General features: G+C 49.9%; 1 protein-coding gene across 5 annotated transcripts in view; it reads right to left on the reverse strand.

Annotated features, from left to right (window-relative positions):
- The window catches only part of mid2 (midline 2), a 106130-nt gene that overhangs the window by 18790 nt on the left and 59840 nt on the right, over nucleotides 1-27500 (reverse strand). For 3 of the 5 annotated variants that reach the window (XM_031557881.2, XM_031557880.2, XM_031557876.2), the window contains exons 2-5: nucleotides 25972-26740; nucleotides 12464-12529; nucleotides 10916-11011; nucleotides 3933-4040 (exon numbers count right to left, since the gene is read on the reverse strand). In XM_031557881.2, coding sequence (XP_031413741.1) covers nucleotides 3933-4040; nucleotides 10916-11011; nucleotides 12464-12529; nucleotides 25972-26724 — 1023 coding nt within the window. In that variant the 5' untranslated portion in view covers nucleotides 26725-26740. Of the gene's footprint in view, nucleotides 1-3932; nucleotides 4041-10915; nucleotides 11012-12463; nucleotides 12530-25971; nucleotides 26781-27500 lie in introns of all 5 variants that reach the window. The other 2 variants (XM_031557875.2, XM_031557882.2) reach the window with 2 other exon arrangements.

Consider the following 27500-nt stretch of genomic DNA (forward strand, 5'->3'; position numbering starts at 1 on the left):
CCCTCTCTCTCCTCCTCCAGTAGTTGTTCATGCTATGGCAGATTAAGGAGGCCTAGGTCTTGGATGAGCAGGATATACGGGGTGAGGGTGAAGGAAAGAGAGAGAGAGGGAGTGGGAGACTGACAGAGAGATAGACATGGAGAGGGAATGAAGAAAGGGAAGCTTGTTAAGTGAGGCCATGTGAACTGAGGCTCCTTGAATGATTGGGTACTGTGCGTTGTGTTCTATCTCTGCGTTGTGCTGGAGGATTGGGTACTGTGTGTTGTGTTCTGTCTCTGCGTTGTGCTGGAGGACCACATACCTGGAGCACCGGCGTCTCTGCTGCAGAGGTTTCAGACCTTAGATATCGTACGAGAAAATCCATGCCCTGTTTGTAAACCCCAACCGTCCTTACTTTTCCACCAAATACCCCTTCTTGTGTGCTAAACTCTCTTTTTGTGAAACAGGGGTTACATCAAAAGCGTCTCCCCAAGAGAGGCACGGAGGTACCGCAGTGCAAAGCGTTTTAAATTCCGTCGCTGTCACACAAAATGTCAGCAATCCGTTCCCATTACAGAGTGTGGAGACAGGCTGTGACAGGTGTGACAGGCTCCTACAGAGCAGCCAGGAGACGGCTGCTGACGATCCCACAACTGACAGAGCTGCCACATCTGCATGCATGCATGCGCTAAACACACCACTGACAGGCCACGCTGCACAGCCATCTCATCTGTACCCCTAAACACACCACTGACAGGCCACGCTGCACAGCCATCTCATCTGTACCCCTGTGCCATCTCATCTGTGCCATCTCATCTGTACCCCTGTGCCATCTCATCTGTGCCCCTGTGCCATCTCATCTGTACCCCTGTGCCATCTCATCTGTGCCATCTCATCTGTGCCATCTCATCTGTGCCCCTGTGCCATCTCATCTGTACCCCTGTGCCATCTCATCTGTGCCATCTCATCTGTGCCATCTCATCTGTGCCATCTCATCTGTACCCCTGTGCCATCTCATCGTGCCCCTGTGCCATCTCATCTGTGCCATCTCATCTGTACCCCTGTGCCATCTCATCTGTACCCCTGTGCCATCTCATCTGTGCCCCTGTGCCATCTCATCTGTACCCCTGTGCCATCTCATCTGTGCCCCTGTGCCATCTCATCTGTGCCATCTCATCTGTGCCCCTGTGCCATCTCATCTGTGCCATCTCATCTGTACCCCTGTGCCATCTCATCTGTACCCCTGTGCCATCTCATCTGTACCCCTGTGCCATCTCATCTGTACCCCTGTGCCATCTCATGTGTGCCCCTGTGCCATCTCATCTGTGCCCCTGTACCATCTCATCTGTGCCATCTCATCTGTGCCCCTGTGCCATCTCATCTGCACCCCTGTGCCATCAGAAGGTCGGTGGAGAAGCCCTTCTGAAAGGACCAAAGTCCCCAACACCAAACAAAGATAATATTCTTTTTGTCATGGGTGCCTTTAACTCTAGAGCTGGCATGTCTGAGCTTTGAGGAGGTGTGTGGGATGCTGTGGCTGTGTGTGTGAGATGGTGAGGGCTGTGTGTGTGAGATGGTGTGAGGGCTGTGTGTGTGAGATGCTGTGAGGGCTGTGTGTGTGAGATGCTGTGGCTGTGTGTGTGAGATGGTGTGAGGGCTGTGTGTGTGGGATGGTGTGGCTGTGTGTGTGGGATGCTGTGAGGGCTGTGTGTGGGGGGCTGTGTGTGGGAGATGGTGTGGCTGTGTGTGTGGGAGATGGTGTGAGAGCTGTGTGTGTGGGATGGTGTGAGGGCTGTGTGTGTGAGATGGTGTGGCTGTGTGTGTGAGATGCTGTGTGGCTGTGTGTGTGAGATGGTGTGAGGGCTGTGTGTGTGAGATGGTGTGAGGGCTGTGTGTGTGGGATGGTGTGAGGGCTGTGTGTGTGAGATGGTGTGGGGGCTGTGTGTGTGAGATGGTGTGAGGGCTGTGTGTGTGAGATGCTGTGGCTGTGTGTGTGTGAGATGCTGTGGCTGTGTGTGTGAGATGATGTGGCTGTGTGTGTGGGAGATGCTGTGGGGGCTGTGTGTGTGAGATGGTGTGGCTGTGTGTGTGTGAGATGGTGTGAGGGCTGTGTGTGTGAGATGGTGTGAGGGCTGTGTGTGTGTGAGATGGTGTGGCTGTGTGTGTGTGAGATGGTGTGAGGGCTGTGTGTGTGAGATGGTGTGGCTGTGTGTGTGAGATGGTGTGAGGGCTGTGTGTGTGAGATGGTGTGAGAGCTGTGTGTGTGGGAGATGGTGTGAGGGCTGTGTGTGAGGGCTGTGTGTGTGTGAGATGGTGTGAGGGCTGTGTGTGTGAGATGGTGTGGCTGTGTGTGTGGGAGATGGTGTGGCTGTGTGTGTGTGAGATGGTGTGAGGGCTGTGTGTGTGAGATGGTGTGAGGGCTGTGTGTGTGAGATGGTGTGGCTGTGTGTGTGTGAGATGGTGTGGGGGCTGTGTGTGTGAGATGGTGTGAGAGCTGTGTGTGTGAGATGGTGTGAGGGCTGTGTGTGTGAGATGGTGTGAGGGCTGTGTGTGTGAGATGGTGTGAGGGCTGTGTGTGTGAGATGGTGTGGCTGTGTGTGTGAGATGGTGTGAGGGCTGTGTGTGTGAGATGGTGTGAGGGCTGTGTGTGTGAGATGCTGTGGCTGTGTGTGTGTGAGATGCTGTGGCTGTGTGTGTGAGATGATGTGGCTGTGTGTGTGGGAGATGCTGTGGGGGCTGTGTGTGTGAGATGGTGTGGCTGTGTGTGTGTGAGATGGTGTGAGGGCTGTGTGTGTGAGATGGTGTGGCTGTGTGTGTGAGATGGTGTCAGGGCTGTGTGTGTGAGATGCTGTGGCTGTGTGTGTGGGAGATGGTGTGGCTGTGTGTGTGAGATGGTGTCAGGGCTGTGTGTGGGATGGTGTGGCTGTGTGTGTGGGATGGTGTGAGGGCTGTGTGTGTGAGATGGTGTGGCTGTGTGTGGGATGGTGTGAGGGCTGTGTGTGTGAGATGGTGTGAGGGCTGTGTGTGTGAGATGGTGTGGCTGTGTGTGTGAGATGCTGTGGCTGTGTGTGTGGGATGATGTGAGGGCTGTGTGTGTGAGATGGTGTGAGGGCTGTGTGTGTGGGATGCTGTGGGGGCTGTGTGTGTGAGATGGTGTGGCTGTGTGTGGGATGGTGTGAGGGCTGTGTGTGTGGGATGGTGTGAGGGCTGTGTGTGGGAGATGGTGTGGCTGTGTGTGAGATGGTGTGAGATGCTGTGTGTGTGAGATGCTGTGGCTGTGTGTGTGAGATGGTGTGGGGGCTGTGTGTGTGAGATGGTGTGAGGGCTGTGTGTGTGAGATGGTGTGAGGGCTGTGTGTGGGAGATGGTGTGAGGGCTGTGTGTGGGAGATGCTGTGGCTGTGTGTGTGAGATGTTGTGTGGCTGTGTGTGTGAGATGGTGTGAGGGCTGTGTGTGTGAGATGGTGTGAGGGCTGTGTGTGTGGGATGCTGTGGGGGCTGTGTGTGTGAGATGGTGTGGCTGTGTGTGGGATGGTGTGAGGGCTGTGTGTGTGGGAGATGGTGTGAGGGCTGTGTGTGGGAGATGCTGTGTGGCTGTGTGTGTGAGATGGTGTGAGGGCTGTGTGTGTGGGAGATGGTGTGAGGGCTGTGTGTGGGAGATGCTGTGTGGCTGTGTGTGTGAGATGATGTGAGGGCTGTGTGTGGGAGATGGTGTGGCTGTGTGTGGGAGATGGTGTGAGGGCTGTGTGTGGGGGATGGTGTGGCTGTGTGTGGGAGATGGTGTGAGAGCTGTGTGTGTGGGAGATGGTGTGAGGGCTGTGTGTGTGAGATGGTGTGGCTGTGTGTGTGGGAGATGCTGTGGGGGCTGTGTGTGTGGGAGATGGTGTGGCTGTGTGTGTGAGATGCTGTGTGGCTGTGTGTGTGAGATGGTGTGAGGGCTGTGTGGGCACTTTACCTTGGACTCTTTGATTTTGACGGCGATGACCTGCTTCCGTTGGCGGATGATCTCCACCAGTTCGTCACACTCCTCCACCAGCTTGGATTCGTGCATGGCTGTGTTGACCTGCGGACCACAACAGAGATGATCAGCACAGGTGATTCGTGCATGGCTGTGTTGACCTGCGGACCACAACAGAGATGATCAGCACAGGTGATTCGTGCATGGCTGTGTTGACCTGCGGACCACAACAGAGATGATTAGCACAGGTGATTCGTGCATGGCTGTGTTGACCTGCGGACCACAACAGAGATGATTAGCACAGGTGATTCGTGCATGGCTGTGTTGACCTGCGGACCACAACAGAGATGATTAGCACAGGTGATTCGTGCATGGCTGTGTTGACCTGCGGACCACAACAGAGATGATCAGCACAGGTGATTCGTGCATGGCTGTGTTGACCTGCGGACCACAACAGAGATGTTCAGCACAGGTGATTCGTGCATGGCTGTGTTGACCTGCGGACCACAACAGAGATGATTAGCACAGGTGATTCGTGCTGCAACTAATGCCTGGAAGGAAAAATAAATAAATGCCTTCAATTTTAATTCCCTGTCCTGGGAAAGTCTAAATACTGATTACTAGAATGTCCTTCTTATGTCTTGACAAGAGAAGTGTATTGTATTATATGTGAGTGTGCTTCCATAAGATGTACATAACATTATGAATCACTTCCTAAATGTAATAAGGACCCCTAATTTACAGTGGGCCCAAAGCAAGCAGAGGTAGGATAAGTGGAGGAAGTCTGCATGCCGGTCACATGGCATGCACGGATGAATCCTCTCTGGCACTAAATATGAAAATTATCTCCTCCTTTAAATAGAGGGAATCCTGCCCCCCCCCCCCCCTCAGAAAAGAAATTACACAGGGTTACGACTTCCCATCAAAGACCAGAGAATGACCTGATTCCCCCTCCATCACACAGCTCGGCAATGTTTCCACAAAGCTCATTATGCTAGTTAAAACCCACTTAAGCGGTATTAATCACACACACGCACAAAGACACACACACGAACATGCACTCATTCAACCCACACACACACACACACACACCATTAATTCCATTCCAGCCTTCCTATTTTGCGGGGGGATGGCAATTAGCTGTTGTAGCTTCTGAAACTGTGGAGTGGACCGCAGGGCCCTCGTGCTCTCCGGCGGGCGCCAGACGCTCCATCACTTGTCTATCGGACACTTTCACAGCACCTGGGTGGCTCACTGACAGAGAGGAGTGATGGTCCCCTTTCTCCAGATAGTGATAGATTCCCTCAGAGGCCATGGTGACATTGTACTGCAACTCGTCTTCTCCCCCCCTCCCCCTCTCTTTCTGAGACACATCAACTCTCAACTCTCCTCCTTTCTCTCTCTCTCTCTCTCTCTCTCCCTCCCTCTCTCTCGGGGATGTACACACTCTTGTCCTCGTATCTCTCGAGCTCTGATCTCTTCTGAGACGTTAAGTGCCCACTCTCCAGCTTTTACGTGCTACTCTACTGCGGCTCCAGTACATTTGGCCTCTCCCTCCGTCCTCCCTCCCGAGCCCCCCCCCCCCCCCCGCCCCCCTGGAGATGATGGTCACGTCCGCTCTCAGTCCCCGGAGTGGCGGCCCGCGTCTGAGGAGATTCATGCCCACACCTCTGGCCAGCAATCACCCCTGTCTGGAGGCCGCTTTTGTCTCTGCCGGTGAGTGCATTCATCTCTCCCTGCGACACTTCAGGCAGATTTATCCCACAGACAGGTCAACTGCAGCGGCAGGCTAGGGCTTTGGCAGCGAGGAGGAGCCCGGCCTGCGACGGGAAAAGTGTGTGTATGTGTGTATGTGATGTGAGTGTGTGTGTGCGCGAGGGGGGATAAGTCGGCAGCGTGTTACGTAGGGGATATGTCAGACTTAAGCTCTCCTGCTGCAGTGAAAGCACTGGAGAATAAACTGGTTGTGATGGGGGCCTGTGGCTTGCTATAATGCCACTCTGCTAATATCTAGCAAGCAGACAGAGAGCATGAACACCTGCTGAAATAGAACTCCTCCACCTCTGCTGCCTCTCCCACCTCTGCTGCTCCTACACCTCCGTCTCCTACACCTCCGTCTCCTCCACCTCCGTCTCCTCCACCTCCCACCTCCGTCTCCTCCACCTCCGTCTCCTACACCTCCGTCTCCTCCACCTCCGTCTCCTCCACCTCCGTCTCCTCCACCTCCCACCTCTGCTGCTTCTCCCAAGCTCCACCTTTCAGCATGCTGGAGAGCAGGATGTGCCACTGATATGCTATTAATAAGCTGCTCTCATTAGCACACCGCAGTTCCTCTCAACTCTCTCACACACACACACACACACACACACTCACACACACACACACACACACACACTCACTCTCACACACACAAACACATACACACACACACACACACACACACACACACACTCTCACACACACACACACTCACTCTCACACACACACACACACACACACTCTCACACATACACACCCACACACACACACACACACACTCTCACACCAAAGTGGGGGTAAACCAGCCAGCAGAACCATGGAACATGACGGGAGATGGCAGTGAGAGAGTAGAGTGCATTCATCACACAGAGTGGTGACCTTGTTTGTTTTGGCTCAAGAGTAGTTACTGTAGGGCTTCACTTGGTCCAGACAGACTGTGTGACCTTCTGTCATGAACTGATGGACCACCCTGAAGAACTAGAAAATAATCAAATCTTTAAAATGAAATTATATTATTATTAGCTTTAAATACTGTTGATATACCTGTTGATACTTGTTTATTTGTATTATTGTATTACAATATTTGTACAGGAAAGCTGAACGGAGCAAAGTATCCTTTAAGAAAACCTGGACTTAGGACCTCAGAACCTCACACTGGGCCGAAGGTTCATCTACCAACAGGACAATGACCCTAAGCACACACCTCAGAACCTCACACTGGGCCGAAGGTTCATCTACCAACAGGACAATGACCCTAAGCACACACCTCAGAACCTCACACTGGGCCGAAGGTTCATCTACCAACAGGACAATGACCCTAAGCACACAGCCAAGACATCGCAGGAGTGGCTTAGGGACAACCCTGCGAATGTCCTTGAGAGGCCCAGCCAGAGTCTTGACTTGAACACAAGGTTTGAACATCTCTGGAGAGACCTGAAAATGGCTATCCAACCTGACAGAGCTTGAGAGGATCTACACAGAAGAAAGACAGAAAATCCTCAAATCCCATGAAATTCCCCCTAAAAGCATGCCCAAGAAGACTCGAGGCTCCTCAAGGTGCTCCATCTAGGCACTGGGTGAAGGGTATGAATACTTATGTCAATGTGATATTTCAGTTTTTCCTTTTTTAATAAATCTGCAAAAATGTCTACAATTTTGTACAGAGTGTAGATTGACGAGGGGAAAAATGAATTCAAAGATTTTGGCATGAGGCGGCAACATACTAAAATGTGAAAAAAGTGAATGGGTTTGAATGCACTATACTTGGAGAGAGTGGGAACACTAATAAATGCTTGTGTCAAGCAGCCGAGACGCCGAGAAGCAGCTAAGTGCCCTGACTGAATATACTGTATGTCTCTTCTCATTCTCACTGTGCGGTGTGCAGACTCCAGGGCCTGCATTAAAAATGAATGACTGTGTGTGTGTGTGTGTGTGTGTGTGTGTGTGTGTGTCTGTGTGTGTGTGTTTGTGTGCAATGTGCTTCCCACTGCATCTTCTACGAGCGCGGTCGCTGACCAGGGACGTGTCAAAATAAGCTCATCCCTCCTCCAGAAAAAAAAAGAAACACTGGTGGTCAAACAGGGCGCGGTTAGTTCTGCGGTGAGACCAGGGAAAACAAGACAAGGCTGAAGTGCCTGTGGGAGTGAGCGTTCCCGGGAACGCTGGCTCTGTGTGCACTCCTGCGGGATTAAAGGTTGGAGCGACGCAGCTGGGACATCTTATCTGCACAATGTGAATAAGCTGACTGGATCGCTTTCACTTGGTGGCAATTTACCTCACTGCATCCTTGACAAAAATTCTTCTTGAAGAGCACAATAAAAACACGAAAGAGAGAGAGAACTCTCCCCCCTGAGTATAGCCTAGCGACTGTCACTACAAAACAGAACCCCTTCATTTACAACATAAATTATCCCTAAAAATATATATATTTTTTTAAGTGGGAAAAGGTAGTAGATTTGTGTAGAGATTAACATTTTTTAAATGGGAAATAAACCCCTGAGCTAAACAGCTGAAACGGCTCTTCTTTTTTAACTTAATTTCCAAAGATTGCATTCCAGTACTTTTAAACATACATACATACACACACACACACAGACACACATTTAAGGTATCTGCCATTAAAGGATAATTAAGATATTGCCTTCAATCTGTCAAGGGCTTTTGTATAGTTTAAAAGGAGAATGTCGGCGTATTTGAAGGGCTTTTGTATAGTTTAAAAGGAGAATGTCGGCGTATTTCAAGTGTTTCATGTATGGTAGTGTGTACCAGCGGCAGAATGTGCCTCCATGAATCAAAAGGCACAAACTTGACCAAGGCGACTGCCCTCTCTGTGGTACATCCTTGACCAAGGCGACTGCCCTCTCCGTGGCACATCCTTGACCAAGGCGACTGCCCTCTCCGTGGTACATCCTTGAACAAGGCGACTGCCCTCTCCGTGGCACATCCTTGACCAAGGCGACTGCCCTCTCCGTGGCACATCCTTGACCAAGGCGACTGCCCTCTCTGTGGTACATCCGCACATAAGGAGATGATGGAGCGACACAGGGACCCCCTGTCTCTCCACAGTGGGGGGCTCTGGGACGAGGTGCGCCAGCCACTCGCTGCGAGTCTGCCTCTCCGCCAGACACCACCTGCCACTGCCATCTAAGCTCCGTGGATCGGCTAGCTCACGCGGCACTGCATGTATTGTGTGTCAATTCATGCTAAATAATTCACCGTGCCTTTGAACACAGCTCATGTGAGGCTACCTGCAGTAATGGCACAGAGAAAGGAAATGTTTCTTCTGATAATTGGGCCCACAGCTTGTGGCTCGTGCTCAGCGCAGTGTGTGCACCTGAATAATTTAGAGGAGGTTGAGGGGGACCGGCGGCGGTGTCGCTGGGAGCCAAAGTGACAGGCTGGGTTTGTTGGATGACACCCACCAGATCAGGCACAAATTAACTCCAGCATACCACTCTGACTTGGTAATATAAAAAATACATAAGAAAGCCTGGGTAGGATTTACCCTTAAGCTTTAATCCCACGGCCAATTTTTGCGAACGCCAAGCTTAATATCAGTATGATTGACTGAAGTGCCTGAGTTTCAGGGGGGATGCGGGGGGGGGGGGCCCGGAGAGGCCCCCGCAGTCTGGAGGAGGAGAGCTTACCTCCCCAAGCATCAGGGACTTGATCACAACAACGTGCACGAAAGCAAGTCATGCGGGTCATGCAGAGAAGTGACGTGTTGCAGTACTGCTACTGAAGGCTTAGCTGTTCGTTGTCAACCACACACTGCGTCTTTTTGCCGCTTTCTCCTTAACCCCCGGCACTGCGCAAATCCGGCTGCCTTGGGCCTGTATGCCAGTCGCATTTATTCCTCGTTTCGTCAGGTTCACCTCAGGACACGAACCTGCAGGCTACTACGCAAGCCATTCCCAGGATCCCAGCTAATGGGGTAATAAAATAACAATGACTCGTCACTTGACTCTGTTTCCAGCGCGTGGCAAGGACGCTTGTTGTGAACCGGTCATTAAATGCTGTTGTCCCAGATTCAACTCTCTCTGTTTTCCCCACACTGGCCTTAAATCAGTTTCAACTCTCTCTGTTTTCCCCACACTGGCCTTAAATCAGTTTCAACTCGCTCTGTTTTCCCCACACTGGCCTTAAATCAGAGCTCCAGTCAAGTGCAAGGCTTCTTTCTTGCTTCCATTATTATCTTTTTAAGGTCAAATTGAGAGCATGTTTGATCTTGCATTATAATCGTTATTGCTCTACAAATCCGAAATGTTCCTTATGCATTCATTCTAGCCAATTAGTCTTTTTTGTTAAATCACATAAAATATTCGGAACCTTAGCTTTTCAATAAGAATGAATGATGAATCACACAAAGTGTGAGTTCAATGAAATTATTGCAAATTGAAGAAACCATTGCTTCTCCCTTGCACTTCAATCTCTGCTTCTACATCTGCAAATAATGTTTGACTTGCCACGGGCGCGACACGGTGAAAATCCATACGAAATATCTCAATCATCAATATGTACAATCTGAGGAAGGGCACGTCTACTCCTGTGTGTCAGCGGGCCTGATACGCTTCTGCTAGATGTCAGCACTGACAGTGCAAATGCCGATGTTTTCATTGGGAACGACCTCCATTTGTTATTTACCAGCAAGCTCTTCTAATCTGTGGAGTCTGACAAGGCTGTGTGTGGCTCGGTGTGTGTGTGAGCAGTGGGCTGGTGTGTTGCTGCTGGTGTCTAGCTTCTCCCCGTACATACAGATAAAAAAACACACACATACAAATGGTACACCTTATCTCTCTTATCTCTAGTGTAAGATTGTGTCAAACTTAAAAAAAAACTGCCTGACAAGATGAGAAAGTGGAAGGATGTACAAGAGGATGAAAAAAGAGAGGAAAAAATAGCAAGACAGAAAAAAGAGGGAGTAGAGTGCTGTGACTGTCACCCCTTAACTCAGGTGGAAGTCATGTGTGCTGCTAAATCAGGATGAATGGTCTCATGATCGCCAGCCAGCCAGAGCTAGCTGGAGTAAGTGAGTGAAAGAGAGTACGAAAGAGAGAGAGAGAGAAAGCGAGAGAGAGAGAGACAGAGAGAGAGAGAGAGAGAGAGAGACAGAGACAGAGAGATATGGGATGAAGAATGAGCTCCATCTTTCAGAGTCAAACGCCCGGCGTCTGGGGAGCGAGCGAGTGAGCGAGTGGGGCTGAGTGACGCAGGGGTCTCACCTCCACCTGCTGGCAAATCTGGATAAGCTTGGCCATCTGGTTCTCCAGTTCGCTGTTCCTCTTCACCAGATTGGTCAGGTTGTTCTCCAGGGTTTGCTGCAAACGAGAGAGAGGGAAAGAGAGAAAGAGAACACATGTGAAAAACAGAAAGCTCTTTCTTGGTTGAAAGAAAAAGAAAGCATTTTTATTCAGGTCATTTTTTCAAATGAAGATATGAAATGGAAAGGCACACTGAATGAATGCTCTTGTGAAAATAAAGAATGTAAATTGCAAATGTGAGTCTTATACATAATTAAGGATCATTAAGTGAATGAAACCTAGCTTAGGCTCACGTTGGCTGAATTCTGCATAATCACCACAACCCTGCTTTCAGTGCCTCTGGCTACTCAACCTGGAATCCACCTTTCACGCCTACCCTGGCAAAATAATTACCCCCAACATACCAACCCAGTATGAAGAAACATCCCCCATCATCCTCCCGTAGAGGAAAACCCAGTGATCAATTTTTAAGCAAGCAGCTTTAAAGCAAATGAGCTGCTCTTAACGAGTGGCTAATCGTCTGTAACTTGGCAGACACTCGAGCAGATATTCACATATGGGGTGGGAACAGCCTAATTCTGGAGCTATCGCCACTTAGCCGAAACCAGCTGCTCTCACGCCAACAGTTGCTACGGCAGCGCTAGCCGCAGTCTCACTGAGTGCTGGTGGACAGGTGTCAGCTCCCGACGACAGACTGCTCCGGGCTAGTCCCTAGCGCAGAGCTCGAAGTGCGAGCCCACACGCCGTGTGCCTGTTTTACGATGACTAATGTTTGTTATGGTCGCAGGGAGGACGCTCTACCCAGTCAAGAGCAACTCCATCCAAGCCTTCAGCACGGGTGAGTCAGGTATGCGTCACGCTGCCGAGGCATGCGACTGAAAATATGAGGAAACATCTTCTTCATGCATGTAGTCTACCAATTACTGAGTCCTAACCAGAGGCTGGAGGTCAATAAACCGAGAGGAATTCCTATGTCATCCTATGTATACTGAGAGCTGCCGACTGCTCGAATGGTTTCAGCGGGTCATAAAGAAGTTGCAGACCTAGTGTGAAAGACTGGAGGGCATGTATGACATGAGCTGCAGAGAACGAGAGAAGAGAGAGAGAATGAGAGACTGATACGGAGATGAGGCTTGAGAAAAGAAAAGAAGAGAAGAGAACAGTGGACAGAGATAAGCAAAAAAAAGTGGTGGAAAAGTGCACACCTACACAACAAACAACAAACAACAAACAACAAACAACAAACAGCAAACAGCAAACAGCAGAGGGAGAGAAGCTGGAGTGAGGCACTATTTGAAGCTAGCTATTCATGCATGTGGTACACAAGCTCTAAAGCCCCTGGTCCACCTGGACCGACTCCACAATGGCTGAAAGCAGTCCCCCCTCAAATGGACAACAATAAAAGAGACAAAAAAAGAAAGAAAGCCAACAAAAAAGGAACAACATCCATAACAATGAAAAATAAAAAAAGAAAGAAATCAAAAGAAAGAAAGGCGACCGGTGACTCACCGCGGCGCTTGTCTTTGATGCGTCCATAACCGCTTCAGACACTCTGCCCGGGCTCACTTGAAAAGCCTACGAACACACACATATACACACAGCCCTTACTCCACACAGCCCGCACTCCACACTGCACACAGCCTACCTCACTTATCTGCCCTGACCCACCCTGGACTGAGGCGGAGACGAGGAGGACAGGAGGGAGGACCGCTGTTGTCCTGTGTGGCAGCGCGCTATGCCACCTGTGTGTGGGCGCAGGAAGTTTTGCGTGTGTGACTGAGGTGCATGTGTGCAAGAAAGAAAGAGCGAGAGAAAGGTGTGCCTGTGCTGTGTGTGTGTGTGTGTGTGTGTGTGTGTGTGAGGGGACTCGCAATGACGGAGGACATTTTGGCGGGGGCTTACTCGAATCAGGCGACGCGTTGAATCAGCACGAGAGAGAAAGAGACAGAAAAGAAAGCGAGAGGGAGAGAAAGAGAGAGGGAGAGAAAGAGAGAGAGAGAGAGAGAGAGGGAGAGAGAGGGAGAGAGAGAGAGAGGGAGAGAAAGAGAGAGGGAGAGAAAGAGAGAGAGAGAGGGAGAGAAAGAGAGAGGGCTTCCACATGTCAGCGTTTTGAAATGCAAACTCACCGGGTGCGGACAGATGGGTCATTAATGAAGGAGTCTCAGAGTCTCAGAGTGGCGCTGGTGGAGGGGACGTGATTTATACATCACAAACACAGCTGCCCCCCAGAGACAACACACACGTGTGTGTGTGTGTGTGTGTGTGTGTGTGTGTGTGTGTGTGTGTGTGTGTGTGTGTATGTGTGGTAGCGGCGGTAAGCAGCTGTGTGTTTTTTTTTTTTTGGAAATGGGCTATGGGCTGCTCGACGTGAATACCAGCGGTGGAAAAGAGAGAGACAGATACAGATAAAGACAGAACCGGGAGTGAGAGAACGAGAGGGAGAGCAGCACAGTCAGGAACAAGGTGTCAGTGTGGCGTCCCTGTCTGCCAGCCAAACAGCAGCCCCGTCCAGTGGAGCTGAAACACCAGCTGACACCAGCTGCATGCCCCACACGGCCGGCCACACGGACAGCCACACGGCCCAACACAAACACAACACAAACACAACACAACCATAACACAAACACAACACAAACACAACACAACACAACACAACACAAACACAACACAACACACACACACAACACAACACACACACACAACACAAACACAACCACAACACAAACACAACACAAACACAACACAACCATAACACAAACACAACACAAACACAACACAAACACAACACAAACACAACACAACACACAACACAAACACAACCACAACACAAACACAACCACAACACAAACACAACACAAACACAACACAACACAAACACAACACAAACACAAACACAACCACAACACAACCATAACACAAACACAACACAAACACAACACAGGGCTGTGAGGAGAGAGGAGTCTAATATGAATGTGATGAGGGAAATAAATGAGATGAAGTTGTGTGAAAAACAGTGACCACGCCAGAGAGACACTAACATGAAAAAGAGAGGGATGGAGAGCATTAAGAGGAAGTCATTCAGAGGAAGTGTGAAAGCTAACGGTAAGGGAGATGAGTGGAGGGCGCTAGCTGTGGAGTTAGCGCTGCTAGCCAGGGTACTGATGCTGGGGGGTTTGGTTCGGGTTGGGGGGGGGGGGGGGGGGGGGGGGGGGGTTCTTCGAAGCAGAGGCAGTGAGGTGGAGAGTGGCAGCGGGGCAGTGGAGAGGATGATGCGCCGCTGGGGAGGACCAGGGCCACGTGTGTCGGGAGACTTCTGACTGACAGAGCCAGCGCTTGGGGCCAAGGTCATCCCTACCCCCACCCTGGATACACAGAGACTCTCTCTTTAACACACTCACACACACACTTTCTCTTTCTCTCTCTCTAATAGACACACACTCATTCACACAAAATCACCACCTGTCAAGCACATCATCCTCACATGACATCACGCAGGTTGCCGCCAGGTGTGACAGCTCGTTTGCCTATGCCTCCCCGGTGCTAGAATGTTCCAGACCGCCGTGAGGCGTTGATCTGCTGGGACAACAGCTTTGTTCGTCCCCCGCCATCCCCCTGTGGCCTCCACATGCATTGTGCTGCTGTCCGTCCAAACACACTCCAGATATTCATAACAATGGCTGGGGGGGGTGCATGGAGGCCTGCTCCACAGCGAAAAGAGAAGTCGACGCGTGCATCCCACGCTTACTGCCGAGTTACTGTTGTTTCTCTGCACACCTGTGGAGCAGCGCAAGGTTCTAATTGGCAGGCATCAGCCACTGTAGTATTGAGGCCAACACAACAACAACAACAGCAGCAATCACAGACAACACACGAACAGAGAGAAATCATCTGAGGCCCGGGGGTGAAACACTACAAACAACAAAAGCAGAGGCCCTTTCAATTTTTTTAACCATTAGCCCTCCCATTTTATAGAAAGAAAATGAGAGAGAGAGAGCAAGAGAAAAAGAGAAAAAGAGAAAAAAGTAAACAAAGAAAAAACAGCAAAAGCCACATAAAAGGAGATACAGAGAGAGAGAGAGAGAGAGAGAGAGAGAGAGGAAGGGATACAGAAACAGACAGTAAAAGCTAGCTCATCATAGCAGCTGTTAACAAGAGGCTAGCCAGCGCAGCACTAGCGTGTCAGTAACCAGAGCCGTCTGGGAAAGGCTGCATGGTTGGGGATAATATTCCACACCGGTCATCTCCCAGGACTGTTGCGCTGAGCCCTAATGAGAAGCCATCGGCATTTCCTGCTGATGCTGGTGGCTAATTAACAGACAGTGCTGCCTGATAGGCTCTGTGTTGAGTCTCGCTCCGACTCAGGCTGTGGCGGAGTGAGAAACATGCTGAAGCAGAGCGCAGTCTTGTTAGCGCCATCTGAAACTGGGATGCCCTTTGACCCTGAACTGAGCAAATGGGAGTGCTGATGTGGACATGCATGAAAACAGAGCATGCGCACACACACACACACACACACACACACACACACACACACACACAAACACACACAGACACAGACACAGACACACACACACACAGACACACACATGCACACACCCGCACACTAAAAACAGCTATTAGAGGTGATAAATTGTGCTGGCCTTTTGCACAAAAACTCAGCCACTAGAAACTACCGGGAACAAGCTTGTTTTGGATTCAGCCGCAAGTTGGAGGGAAAAAAGGAGAGGCATTAGATCCAATGCTGCAGAACAAAACCCACCACAACAAGCCTAAAGAAAGAGGGAAATGAGGAGCGCTTCTGAAAAGAACAGAGCAGCTTGTAGGTTAAAGGGACACGCGTCGGAAGCCTCTGTCCCTCTCCAGAGAAAAGAGCGCAAATCCCTTCTGGCTCATTTGAGTTTTTCATGCAAAACAGCCGAAACAGGAGCAATCTGGCCACTCTAATTGCCACCACAAAGGGACGGGAGGAGAAGTGAGCGCTCAGTCGGCTTCGCCTTAGAAAGATGCGGCTGATTTTTTTTACAAAGAGCTTTGATTCTTCCGGCCGACTGGGGGTGTCTTCACAGAGGCATGCGAATGCTTTCTCCACCACTGTACAGAGAAGAGGCGTCTCTGGTGGGTGGCAGGATGCAGCGTGGCCAAAACTAGATCCCCTTTGGTCTGAAGGCCTGGTCCTGTATTCCCTATGGCCCACTGGCCTGAGATGTTGGGGGTTGGGGGCAGTGGGGATCAACAGATCGTTTCCAGAACATGGACATGGCTAGACTCGACACAAAGCATCTGATAGTTCTGATTGGCAGGTTACAAGACTAGGCCCAATCAATTAGCTGCTTGCTGCCAGGCGGTCTGGATAACATCACAATTCTTAGGGTAAGTCTCCGTAGCCTTTAGCTGTTGCTCTCTGTCAAGACAGGCAGCAGATGTTGGCAACTGACCACGTATGCAGTGCTTGTGCGGGACATCAAGACTCCAGTCCTGTAACTAAATCCTCCACCTCTGAACCCTCACCTCGGAGTGACTCCCGGCAGACAGGAGCCCAAGCCCTAGCCGCCCCTCAGCCTGCCGCGGTCTGACATGCTTGTCTGAATGTGAGGAAATGAATCGAGGCAATGGGTCTGGGCCCTCCTGCAAATGAGTTAAGTGGCATCAATTCTCCAAACGAATGACTAACCTATGGAGTGACTCACGTGGCCCGTACGGCGAGCTGCTGTGCTTTTTGCCTTCGCGTGTAACACGATTAGTTTCGAATCCGAATGACATGCCTGTCTGCTCCCCACCGCTTATATTCCCTGAGCTGTGTGTGTGTGTGTGTGTGTGTGTGTGTGTGTGTGTGTGCGTGTTCTTTAGCGCTTCTGGTGAATATGTTGTCTGCTGCAAGCTTGAGGAGAAAGTGAAGGTTGGTGGGGTGTGTGTGTGTGTGTGGGGGGGGTGTGTGTGTGTGTGTGTGTGTGTGTGTGTGTGTGTGTGTGTGTGTGTGTGTGTGTGTGTGTGCAACAGCACTGGCTGTTTCTGGCTCAGGGAAAACATACCCAGGGCTGAGCCTTCGCTGGTCCACGCCATGCAGTCCAATCACATGGCTTCAGGCCAACAACATGAGACAGCCAAGAGCACACATCCATCTTCCTGAGCGACATCCTCCCTGATGAATGAGTACATGACCCTGCCTGGTCCTGTATGTCTTCTTTTCCCTTCTAACAGCATCCATTACGCTGTCAGAGTATGGGGGGGGGGGGGGGGGGTAGTACAACAGTAGGGCGTGTGCTGCTGATGTGTCATGTGTCAACATGAGAAGCACCGAGAAAAACTTTGGAAAAACTGGAATGTACAGTTGGTGGTCCCATGGAAACACTCCCAACAGAGACGGAACTACAGAGGCACATCTGACAGCTCCCGAACACGACAACACAATCAATAATGAATACGGTGCATTTAAATGCCTTTCACTTCAGTCATTCTGTTTGTTCAAGTCTCACTGAATCGGTATTTCCCTCAAAGAACAAATCCACGGATCCAGCTGAGTGCAGGATCGCATGTCAGGTGTTACTTTTCCCGTTCCAGAAGCCTCTCGGAGAAAGGGAGCTCCTCAAAAGTCAGAGAACTGATAGCTTGTGACGGGCATTTCATACATGTTTGCACATTTCTGCCAGCTTTTAATGCCAACCTCAAAGGCAATCGAGTTAATGCATGGGACTGCTGGGAATCGCTCGAGAGACGTAATCGTGAAACTGCCCCGGTTTGCTTAATGACCGTTCAAACCATTCATGTGAGAAAGAAATGATTGACATTTTCAAGCAAGAATTCTTCACATATGAATAAAAGAATGACTAACACCCTGAGGCAGTGAGAAAATCTAATATAACGGGGGAGATGGAGAGAGATTTTATAGAAATGAAAACTTTGCAACCTTTCCACAAAGCTAGGGATCATTCCGCACCTGTTATGCTATTTGCTTCAACTGGATGGAAACATCAAATCCTAAAGCCATACCCCTCCATAAGCCTCCCCTGCCTAAGCCCAAATGGGCTCAGAAACACGGTATGAATTTCCCTGGCACTGATCTCATTGTTCAGGGTCCTGGTAATGGTTGACGGCTGGAGCACATGGCTCTGCATGTGCTCAAAGCTGCTATAGCAACGCTGCTGATGAGTGAGTCAGACTGGCATACTACACCAGCAGTATGACACTCTCTCTCTCTCACTCTCACTCTCTCTGCCCCTCCATTTCTCTCTTGCACTCTGTTTTTGTCTCTGTCCCTCCCACTCTCTGTATACTGAGCCGAGTCCCAGCGGGGCAGGCGACGCTGACCCTGTGTGTAGTCTGCTCTCACACAGAGGCGAGCGGGCGGGCGGCCGCTGCAGTGCATGCTGGGCTGTGGCAGCCACTGGGGCCCGTGGGGTTTGAGAGTCTTTGCACGTCTGCGGGGTTACAGTAGCCACAGCAGCTCTGCACTGTCAAAACAGGAACAATGAAGGAATGGGAGAGAGGAAATTCAGCCAGACCGAAGTTCTGTGGCCAAAAAGATTTCACACAGTAGCTTTTTTACAGGCGGCATAGAGTGTAAACATACTTTGTGGGAGAGAAGAACAAAGCTGCGAAGGGAATTATCATTGCTGCTTTGTTGAGTGGTGTCACAGCAAAGACACGGCCTAGTTTTGGAGCTGTGGGAGAGTTGCGACGCCATTTTGAGATGTGCAAACGAGCAGCCCTCACAGCAACACTTCACTTTCTTTAATTTTCTGTCGCTTTAAAAGACTATTCTGAAACTTTATTTAATGGCCTGACACGCCCTCCTGTTACCTTACTCTCTTTAAGTGTGAGCCGACAAGAATAATCTGCCCCGGTTTACTGTGGGAATATGCAATAATTTATGACTAGCTGTAGGCTGTCAACGTATACTCGCTGCGAGGGATAACACCCACACTTGAACAACAGCACATAACTGTGTGGGCCTCAGAGGTGGAAAAACACAGCGTGTGCGCACACAGCCCTCTCCCGTTCACCTGAGCCAGCCTGGGCTACTGTCCGCACACACACACACACACACACACACACACATGCAGGGGCCCTGCTGGTCAATAGGCTAACAAAGCATCTCCATTAGCCCATGAGGCCTCTCCCATTCAGCGGGGAGCGGTGGCAGCCTGACAATGGGGCGGATTAGCACATCTAATCCAGCTGGCAACACGGCCGTAATGGACACTGGCTCTGCGAGGGCTGACGGGTGGACCACAGGGGACTGACTAACAGGTGACATCCGGAGCTGGGTGAAAGAAGGGTGCCATTCATCCGTTCACTGTGGCAGGATAACGCGCAGAAGCTGAACCATAAAGCTGCTGTACAGGATCACAGGAAGCGTTTAAAAGTGAGGTCTGTGGTTCTAATCCGATACATTTTTTTTTTTTGGGTCAAATTTAGCTAATTGCTCCTCTAGGACCTCTAGGTGTCTGTTCATAGTGCCACGCTAAAAAAAAGTCCGACCCTGGCTCTGTAAATGGGAAACTAACAGAGAAACAGAACCATAAATTCCAGCCAATCAAAGTGTTGCTTCAAGAGCACAGAAGAGAGGGGTTGTAATTTGATTGGCTGTTGAGCTCAAATATCAACAACCTTTCACTATGATGTCATGACGTTATACCTTCACCACACATTAAGGACGTGCCCCAGATTAGAGACAGACAACACTGGTGACCGCAGCGGGAATGTGTTAAGTAGCCTTTGGACATTGTCCATCAACAGCAACGTGCCAGACAGACTGAGAGACATCCCCACTAGCTCCTAAAGTCTCTGTGTCAGACAGGGTATTAATCCAAATCCCTCTGTGCCTTCTGATGTCCAAAAATCAAAAAAAAAAAAAAAAACACATTTGTGGTTCACAGAAGTGCAAGTCAAGCAGGAGGTGATCACGGTCCTCATTTGCAACTCAGCGGCTTCAAATGCCAGTGTGCTACCCCTGCGGTTACCCCTCAAGGTGAGGAGCATGAACTCAGATGACGTTCTGACAAGACCTATGGAATCGTGTTGACAGGGAAGGCTGTTCTGGCCACCTGTGGCGATAATCTGGGGGAGTAATTACGCCCTGTGGTGCACAGAGCTTAGCGTTGGCGTGGGATAAACAGCAGAGCGACAGACTCTCGCTGGCCCCACCCTCTCTCTCTCTCGCCCCAGCCTCTGTGGATCACTGATAGGTGACGGGGCCTTTTTTAGAAGCCCATTAGGCATTGTGGCGTGCTATAAAGCATGCATGAGTTGGCCTCCTTCATCCTCGGCTTGAGAAGCAAAGGGCGTCATGCAAGAGAGAAGGCACTGTTCTTCCACTTCTTGGGTCTGCTGCTTGCAGAACAGAAACTCAATACAGGCAAAGGAAGATTCTATTCAACTCTATATCTCAATATGGTCAGACATTTGTAGTAGGGTTTCTTCCTGCTGGATGCTTCAGATACTTGTCTTCACCTTGACCCTGACAGTGCTTGTGAGAAGAGAGGGGGCGGGTTTGTTGTCAGCTTCTGTGGTGTGGGTGTCGGGAGTCAAGAGATAAGGAGACGGGACAAAAAAAATGCAGCTGAGTTCTTTTGTCACTGACAGCTGCATTGTGAAGGGCAGCTCTGAAATTCCTCAGAGAGGTTTGACGAACTGTAGACGTGCTCGCTGTCTTGTGCTCGGTCCCCGAAAGGTCCCCAGGGAAGGACGGATGTTTCCTGGGGTGTGCTGGCAGTAGGACAAGCGTGTGTTTTAGAAGCCAGCAGGATGTCAGAGGCTACACAGTCCGCTATGGTCTTCCTTGCAGCGGAGAAACAGGAAGCCCATACCTCTCGGATTTGTCTGAAACCTTCTGAAATGAACGACGGAAATACCCAACTCATCTCGCGGCGGGACAAAGCCGACCTTTGGACGGTGTAATCACTGAGCCAGCTAGTGTTATTTCAGCACAACTGGAGAACAAAGCAGACATGAGAGTGATGTAAATATTTCATTTCTTGGAATCTATAAGAGGAACCCTTGGGTCAGCCAAACAACAAAGTTTATTTTCTATTTGCATTATGCGCTAATCCGCCGGCAGCACATTGAGGGGCAGAGAGGGGCTTGCTTGTCTGCAACATCTGTTCGATACCTAAATACTCTACTGGTCTGCTGCTGCTTGCAACGAGATCCGTCTTGGCAAGGATGAACCGGAGTCATCACTTCCATGACCCCTGGATATTTGACAAACCTGTTTCATCTGCAAACCAGAGGGAAAACAGGGCCTTCTAATGATGCAGGTTTTTTTATTGCTACTCTGCACTGCCTCGTATTAACACAGGATCAAAAAAAGCTTACGCACAGAGAACTGACAACCCATGCAAATGTCTTTGCGAACGTGACTACATATGGAATTATAATGACTCAGGAAAGTGGGTGGGTGGGAGAGTTGTCATACATGGGTCTTTTTTCCCCCCAAAAGCAGGACTATCCGTGAATAAACGACTTGCAAATCCTATTTCTAAGAGCTGTAAGATTGTCAAAAATAATCTTTTAAAACCATGGTTGCTACCGCTTTTAATCCCTCTCCTTGGGCAATGCTGATGCTCTGTCTCATGTTTCAAGCAAAAGGAAGATATTCCTACGGTTCTGGTCACGACTGAACTGCGCAGGCCAACACAAAAAAGAAAACCCTATAAAAAGACTCAAGTGGAGGCCCCACGAGTGGAAAAAAGGGCTGTAAACGGAGAGCTGAGAGAAGCGGAGATCACCGCATACCCACCGCTACATTGTAGTGCTGATGACTCTCAACCTGAAGCTCTTAAAAGCTTTCCAGTTCCTTTTTGCATAAATTGTGTATGGGGAGTTGCAGGCACAGAGCGATTTAATAACCAGGGCCCCCTTTGGCCCATCCTGGCTAACCTGTCACAATCCTCCCCGACAACATGCATCATGCATTACTCACATGTACATGTGCTGGCACGCAATACTGTGTGTGTGTGTGTGTGTGTGTGTGTGCACAGCCCCCCCTTCATGAGAAGCTACCATGCAGACACACATATTCAATCATAAAATTTCAAACACTCAAGAAAAAAAGACTCCAAGAAAAGCCTTGCTCAGAGACAGTGGTATCCATTTTTCACACCGCCACAAACCTCTGGAGCCACAGCACAGACAATGCCTCCTTTTAAGAGCCAGATTAAGACTTTTATGCACAATTATACCCACAGCCTTCAATTATTGCTGAATAATTCCTCTCAAAAGCTTAAGCTGACTCTAAATGCCATCCTGTTTACTGCTGAGGGATGCTAGGTCAGGCCTGAATGGTGAGACTATGCTTCAGGCCACAAGCCCCTAAACGTACTTAGGCCTTAGCTGAAGTCTGTGGCCTAATGTGGCTTTGCTATCTCACAGGAACACCTTGGGACTGAGGGATGGGCAGGTCTGGGTCAGAACTGCAGGGATGGAGGGAGTGTGGTCACAGGCCAGAGGTAAGAGAGAAAGAGAGAGAGAGAGAGAGAGAGAGAGAGAGAGAGAGAAAGATATTAGAAGGAGGAGGGAGGGCGAGGTGAGGATACTATAATGACTCTCAGTCGTGGCCGTTTCATCCTAAAATAGGGCAGCTAATGGCTGCATTTAGGAAGTGACCTTGTCTGGCCCAGGGATGGGCTATGGACATACGGCGCTGGGGACCGGGAGTCGGCAGCAGCTGAGCTGCCCAGCGTATATCGCCAGCAGTGAGGGCCCAGATAGATGGCTTCCTTAAGGAGCTTACAGTAAGAGGCAGAGGCCGGGACAATGGAGTGGGACTTTGACCAGCGGACTGCTGTGGCCAGCAGCTTCGGAAACAGAAATGAATCCATTCATCAGAGTTTGTTTTCCAAATGTTATTTTTTTCTTAATTTTTATGCTCTCTGATATATAGTGTGGAACATTCTACTCCCCTTCTTTATGAACAGGAACAGGGGTTTTTCACTGCACACTTTGATGAACGGCACAGATACTACTGTTGCCTGGTGTCAGTCATGATGGAATATGCAGACTGGCAGGGATCAATAGTACAACTGGAGAATGTACACACACACACACACACACACACACACACACACACACACACTTGCACGCACACACCAAATATCAGCAACAGAAGAAAACATCTAGCTTAGCATATTTAAGTATGTACCATTAAGCTAACAGAAAAAAGGGAGAAAGATGCTGATGCTGATGCTGATGCTGATGCTGATGCTGAGCTTTGATGACAATGTCACCTTTCAGTGTAAAACACATTAAGCTGAACCAGGATCCCTCCAAAGACCTCAAATCAATGATCCATTAAGTGCCCATCTGTCTGCTTAGATGAATGTCGGAGGGAGTGCCCCCTTGAACACTGTACTTAAGTAGACATCCCCATCAACAAGTATCAGACTTCCTTGTTTATCAAAACAACCTCTCTCCATGCACAGTATGCAGTTTATGCAGTTTACAGAATGATCTCATGCAGTTTGTGTACGTGTGATGAGCATGCGTTTGCATTTGCACGCGTCTGACGGTGTTCTCCCACGTGTGTACTGACAGTGCGTTTGAAGTGCCACACAAACCAACCACCTCTCCCCCCTTAATTATTTACAAATAAGACATATGACCGGTCGCAGTTCTGTCAAGATGGAAGAAGATTAAAAGTTTGCTGAGCGAAGCCCGGGCTGCACATCCTCTTTCCCCAGGTTGTGGATTTGGAGTTCAAAGTCAGTGAAGTTCAAAGATTTCAGGAGGGGAACATTCAAATGAGCTGCTGCTGCAGCAGAGACGAGGTGCCACGGCAGCAGACATGCACCAAGAGATGGAGAACAAATTTCCAATTAGCGGCCCCAAATGGGTTAGGATAAAATGCACTTCAGTTGATTCGACTATAGTTTTAACAAATCGAGAATGACTCGGAGATCACTGTCTACCCTACAGGCTAATGCAAACCATCTAGATATATGACGATATGGTCAAACAGCAAATTACATGATAATGGTTTGGTCAAATGGCATCAGGTACATTATCCGATTGCCTTTCAAAACAACAAATGATGACTCAGCGTTTTATTGACACACAACATGCAATATACCATCCCTTATTAAAGCCCATAAATCAGTAGATCACCACTGCATTACTGTGAAGTACTATAGGAGCATAATTAGATGTGACATTGCATGCTCTTATAATCGAGGACTGAGGCATGTATAAAGGCCCACGGATATGTCTGAAATGTACATGTAATGACAGTTCAGTAGATGGAACACAAAGAACATGGCCATAACATAATAAAGATATATTTTTTTTAAATCTTATCACGAACATCACAAAATTACATTATTTTTCATCACTGATACTGCTTGACAACTCCGAATAATCTCCTGAGGCTCTATTGAGCAAGGCAAACTCACTGTTGATTACAGTGAATGTACATCTTATCCTAGTCTATGAAGGCCACCCCCGCCCCATAGGCTACGGTAATCTTTTAAGTCCACTCTGATTCCAATGGCGCCTTTGATGACGTATCCACATGTGCTAATGTTTGTTTGTAGTCAACTCTGTGCTCCCCGGGGGAAATCCCTGGGACGGAGAGAAGTGAAACTTTCTCAGGTGTTGCCTTTCCTCTCTCTGACACACAATGCCAACTCATTTAACACAAACCGCGGCCGCCTTCACATCCTCAAAGAGCAGGGGTGGGCGGTGGGTGGGATTGGTGTTGAGTGGGAGGGGAGGGGGGGAAGGGCATCGGGGATTGGAATTTCCTTCTTTCTGGGATTTTTCGGGGGTAAACAAAGGAGAGCCGGGATCACAGGGAGATCACATGTGCACACAATGACCACTCAGTTGTCTTCACAGGACTATACGGCCGCAGCGCTCGTTTACTGTACGCATTCCAATGTGCGCCTTTGTGTCCCACCTTCACTTTATACGGCATAACACCCCCCACCCCCACCCCCCCATCCTCCGACACCCTACGCTCCCCGTGAGAACACAACCCGCACATGTCATCACTGCCTTTAACCTGCTTCGCCTTTGTCACTCGATTTCTAAGAGGGGTTGTGTACAATAGGAATACGATCCCTGTGAAAACTACGTGTCCCGATCACCGGCCCTGCATTCATTCCACAAGGAAAAAAAAAGAAAGGAGAAGAAGAAGAAAAAATGCATCAAATATCACCCTGCCTCTTCTGACGATGGCTTGATGGTAATGCTAATTTGAACAGAAATAACGTGGGGGGGGGGGGGGGGAGACAGCTCTTGAGGGAGCAGACTGTATGAGGGACGGGAGGGTGACAATTAGCTCCAGCCAGCCGCCACCCACCCTCTCTCTGTCTCTCCCTCTCTCTCTGTCTTTATCTCTTCCTTTCTTTCTTTCTTTCTGTCTTTCCACCTGATTCAGCAGAGCGCTTCCACGCTGAACAGAGGCACAGAGGCCGGGCTTTAGGGGAGTGCGGAGTCATCTACTATTAGAACAGAGCAGCTGGCCAGAGGCCTGTTGGGCTTCTGTGGGGGGTGCACAGTGACGCTGGGAGACTCTGTTGCTGTTAAATATAGCCTAGCGGTTAGAGCAGTCTTAAACAGGATGGATGAAAACAATGGAGGAGGGTGAGGAAGCATGAGACGAGATGAAAGATGGATGAAAAGACACACCACAGAAATGAGGACAGACAGATGGCTCTCAACAACTGTATAAACACAGCTTGGCGAAGGGAATGAGCAGGAATTCCCGACAGAACTTTTGTTTTCTAAATAGCAAACTCATGCTGCAGCAAACTGCCCATGCTCGACCGGAATGACCAAGGAAAAGTTCTCTGAAAACATTTCCTTTGCACGCCAGTAACCAGTAACATGTAGCCTGCTGGTAATTTCCACTCACATTGTGTTGAGGATAGGCTTAGGGTTCTGTACAGGGTAACAGCAGCAGTCGAGCACTGGAGATGTACGGTCTGTGTTTGTGTCAGTGGAGCACTGGAGATGTACGGTCTGTGTTTGTGTCAGTGACAGGATCAGAAAGACAGATAGAGACGGAGAAAGCGACTCACCTTGAGCTTGTCGAAGCGCTCGCTCAGCGAGGACACCTGGTGATCGCGGTGGCGCCCCACCAGCTTGCAGAGGGAGCAGATGAGCTGGTCGTCCACCACGCAGTACATGTTCACCTTCTCGTTCTCGTGCTCCAGGCAGGTGAGCCCCCGCAGGTGCGTGTCTGGCACGGGCTCCACCAGGCGGTGGCTGGTGAAGGGCTTCTTGTTGGGGTGGGTGGCGCGCAGGCAGCGGTCGCAGTAGGACACCTCGCACGTGACGCACGTCTTGATGGCCTCCCGCGGCGGGTCCTGCTCGCAGAACTGGCAGGCCACCAGGGGGCGGTGCTGCTGCTGCTGCTGCTCCAGGGACATGGCGAGGGTGGCGCAGGGCGGAGGGCTGGTGACGCTGCTGGTGGTGAGGGCGGGGCTGCCGCGGGCACTCACGCTGTGGGGTGATAGCCGCGGCGGGCGCCTGCTCTCGTTGGGCGAGTTGGGTCCGCTGACGGAGGCCTTCTGAAAGCGGTCAATAATGTTCTGCAGCGTCACATTGCGCTTGAGGCCCTCCAGACCGCGGTGGTTCAGCGTGATGACGTAGCGGCAGGTGGGGCACTGGAAGGCGGAGATGGACTCGAGGGGCTTGCTGGTGGAGCAGTGGGAGACCAGGATGCGGTGGGCGCAGTTGAAGCACAGGCTGTGGGCACAGGGCAAGAGCAGGGGGTCCTCAAACAGCTCCAGGCAGATCGGGCACGTCAGCTCGGACTCCAGTGTTTCCATCTTCAGTTGGGCCGATCTAAAGGTGACATCAAATCCCACAGAAGCTGGTCAGTCACCTGCACGGCAAACAGCGGACCGGGGGGTTAGTGCCAAGCCAAGCCAGTCACACATGCACACGCTTGTCAGACTGTGGGGCTTTTCCCATTGGTCTAATTTAGCCAAAGCTAGCATCTGGTCATGAGTTAGCTGTCATAATGAGATGGCTTAACTTGCCACCGATTGCCAAATCGTGTCCAATAAATTTCACAGCCATGAATTTAGCATGCCTGCTATCTGGTCGACAACATAACTGCACTGTAATGATCCCTGCAGTAGAATATAGAAGAGACAATACTAGCATGGTGCCCAGCAAGACAACTGACCATAAGCCACAAATTCTGACCCAATTAAGCCTCACATCTGACAAAGGGTTAGTTCACCATGGGGACACAACACACCCACACATTTACACTTATTCACACACAACACACCCACACATTTACACTTATTCACACACAACACACCCACACATTTACATTTATTCACACACAACACACCCACACATTTACACTTATTCACACACAACACACCCACACATTTACACTTATTCACACACAACACACCCACACATTTACACTTATTCACACACAACACACCCACACATTTACACTTATTCACACACAACACATTTACAGTTATTCACACACAACACACCCACACATTTACACTTATTCACACATAATGGAGAAGGCAGCATATGGAACATTGAGGCTGCAGATGTGTTGACAGGAAGTGGA

This window comes from Clupea harengus, chromosome 20, assembly GCF_900700415.2.
Source record: "Clupea harengus chromosome 20, Ch_v2.0.2, whole genome shotgun sequence".
In the NCBI taxonomy this organism is placed as follows: domain Eukaryota; kingdom Metazoa; phylum Chordata; class Actinopteri; order Clupeiformes; family Clupeidae; genus Clupea; species Clupea harengus.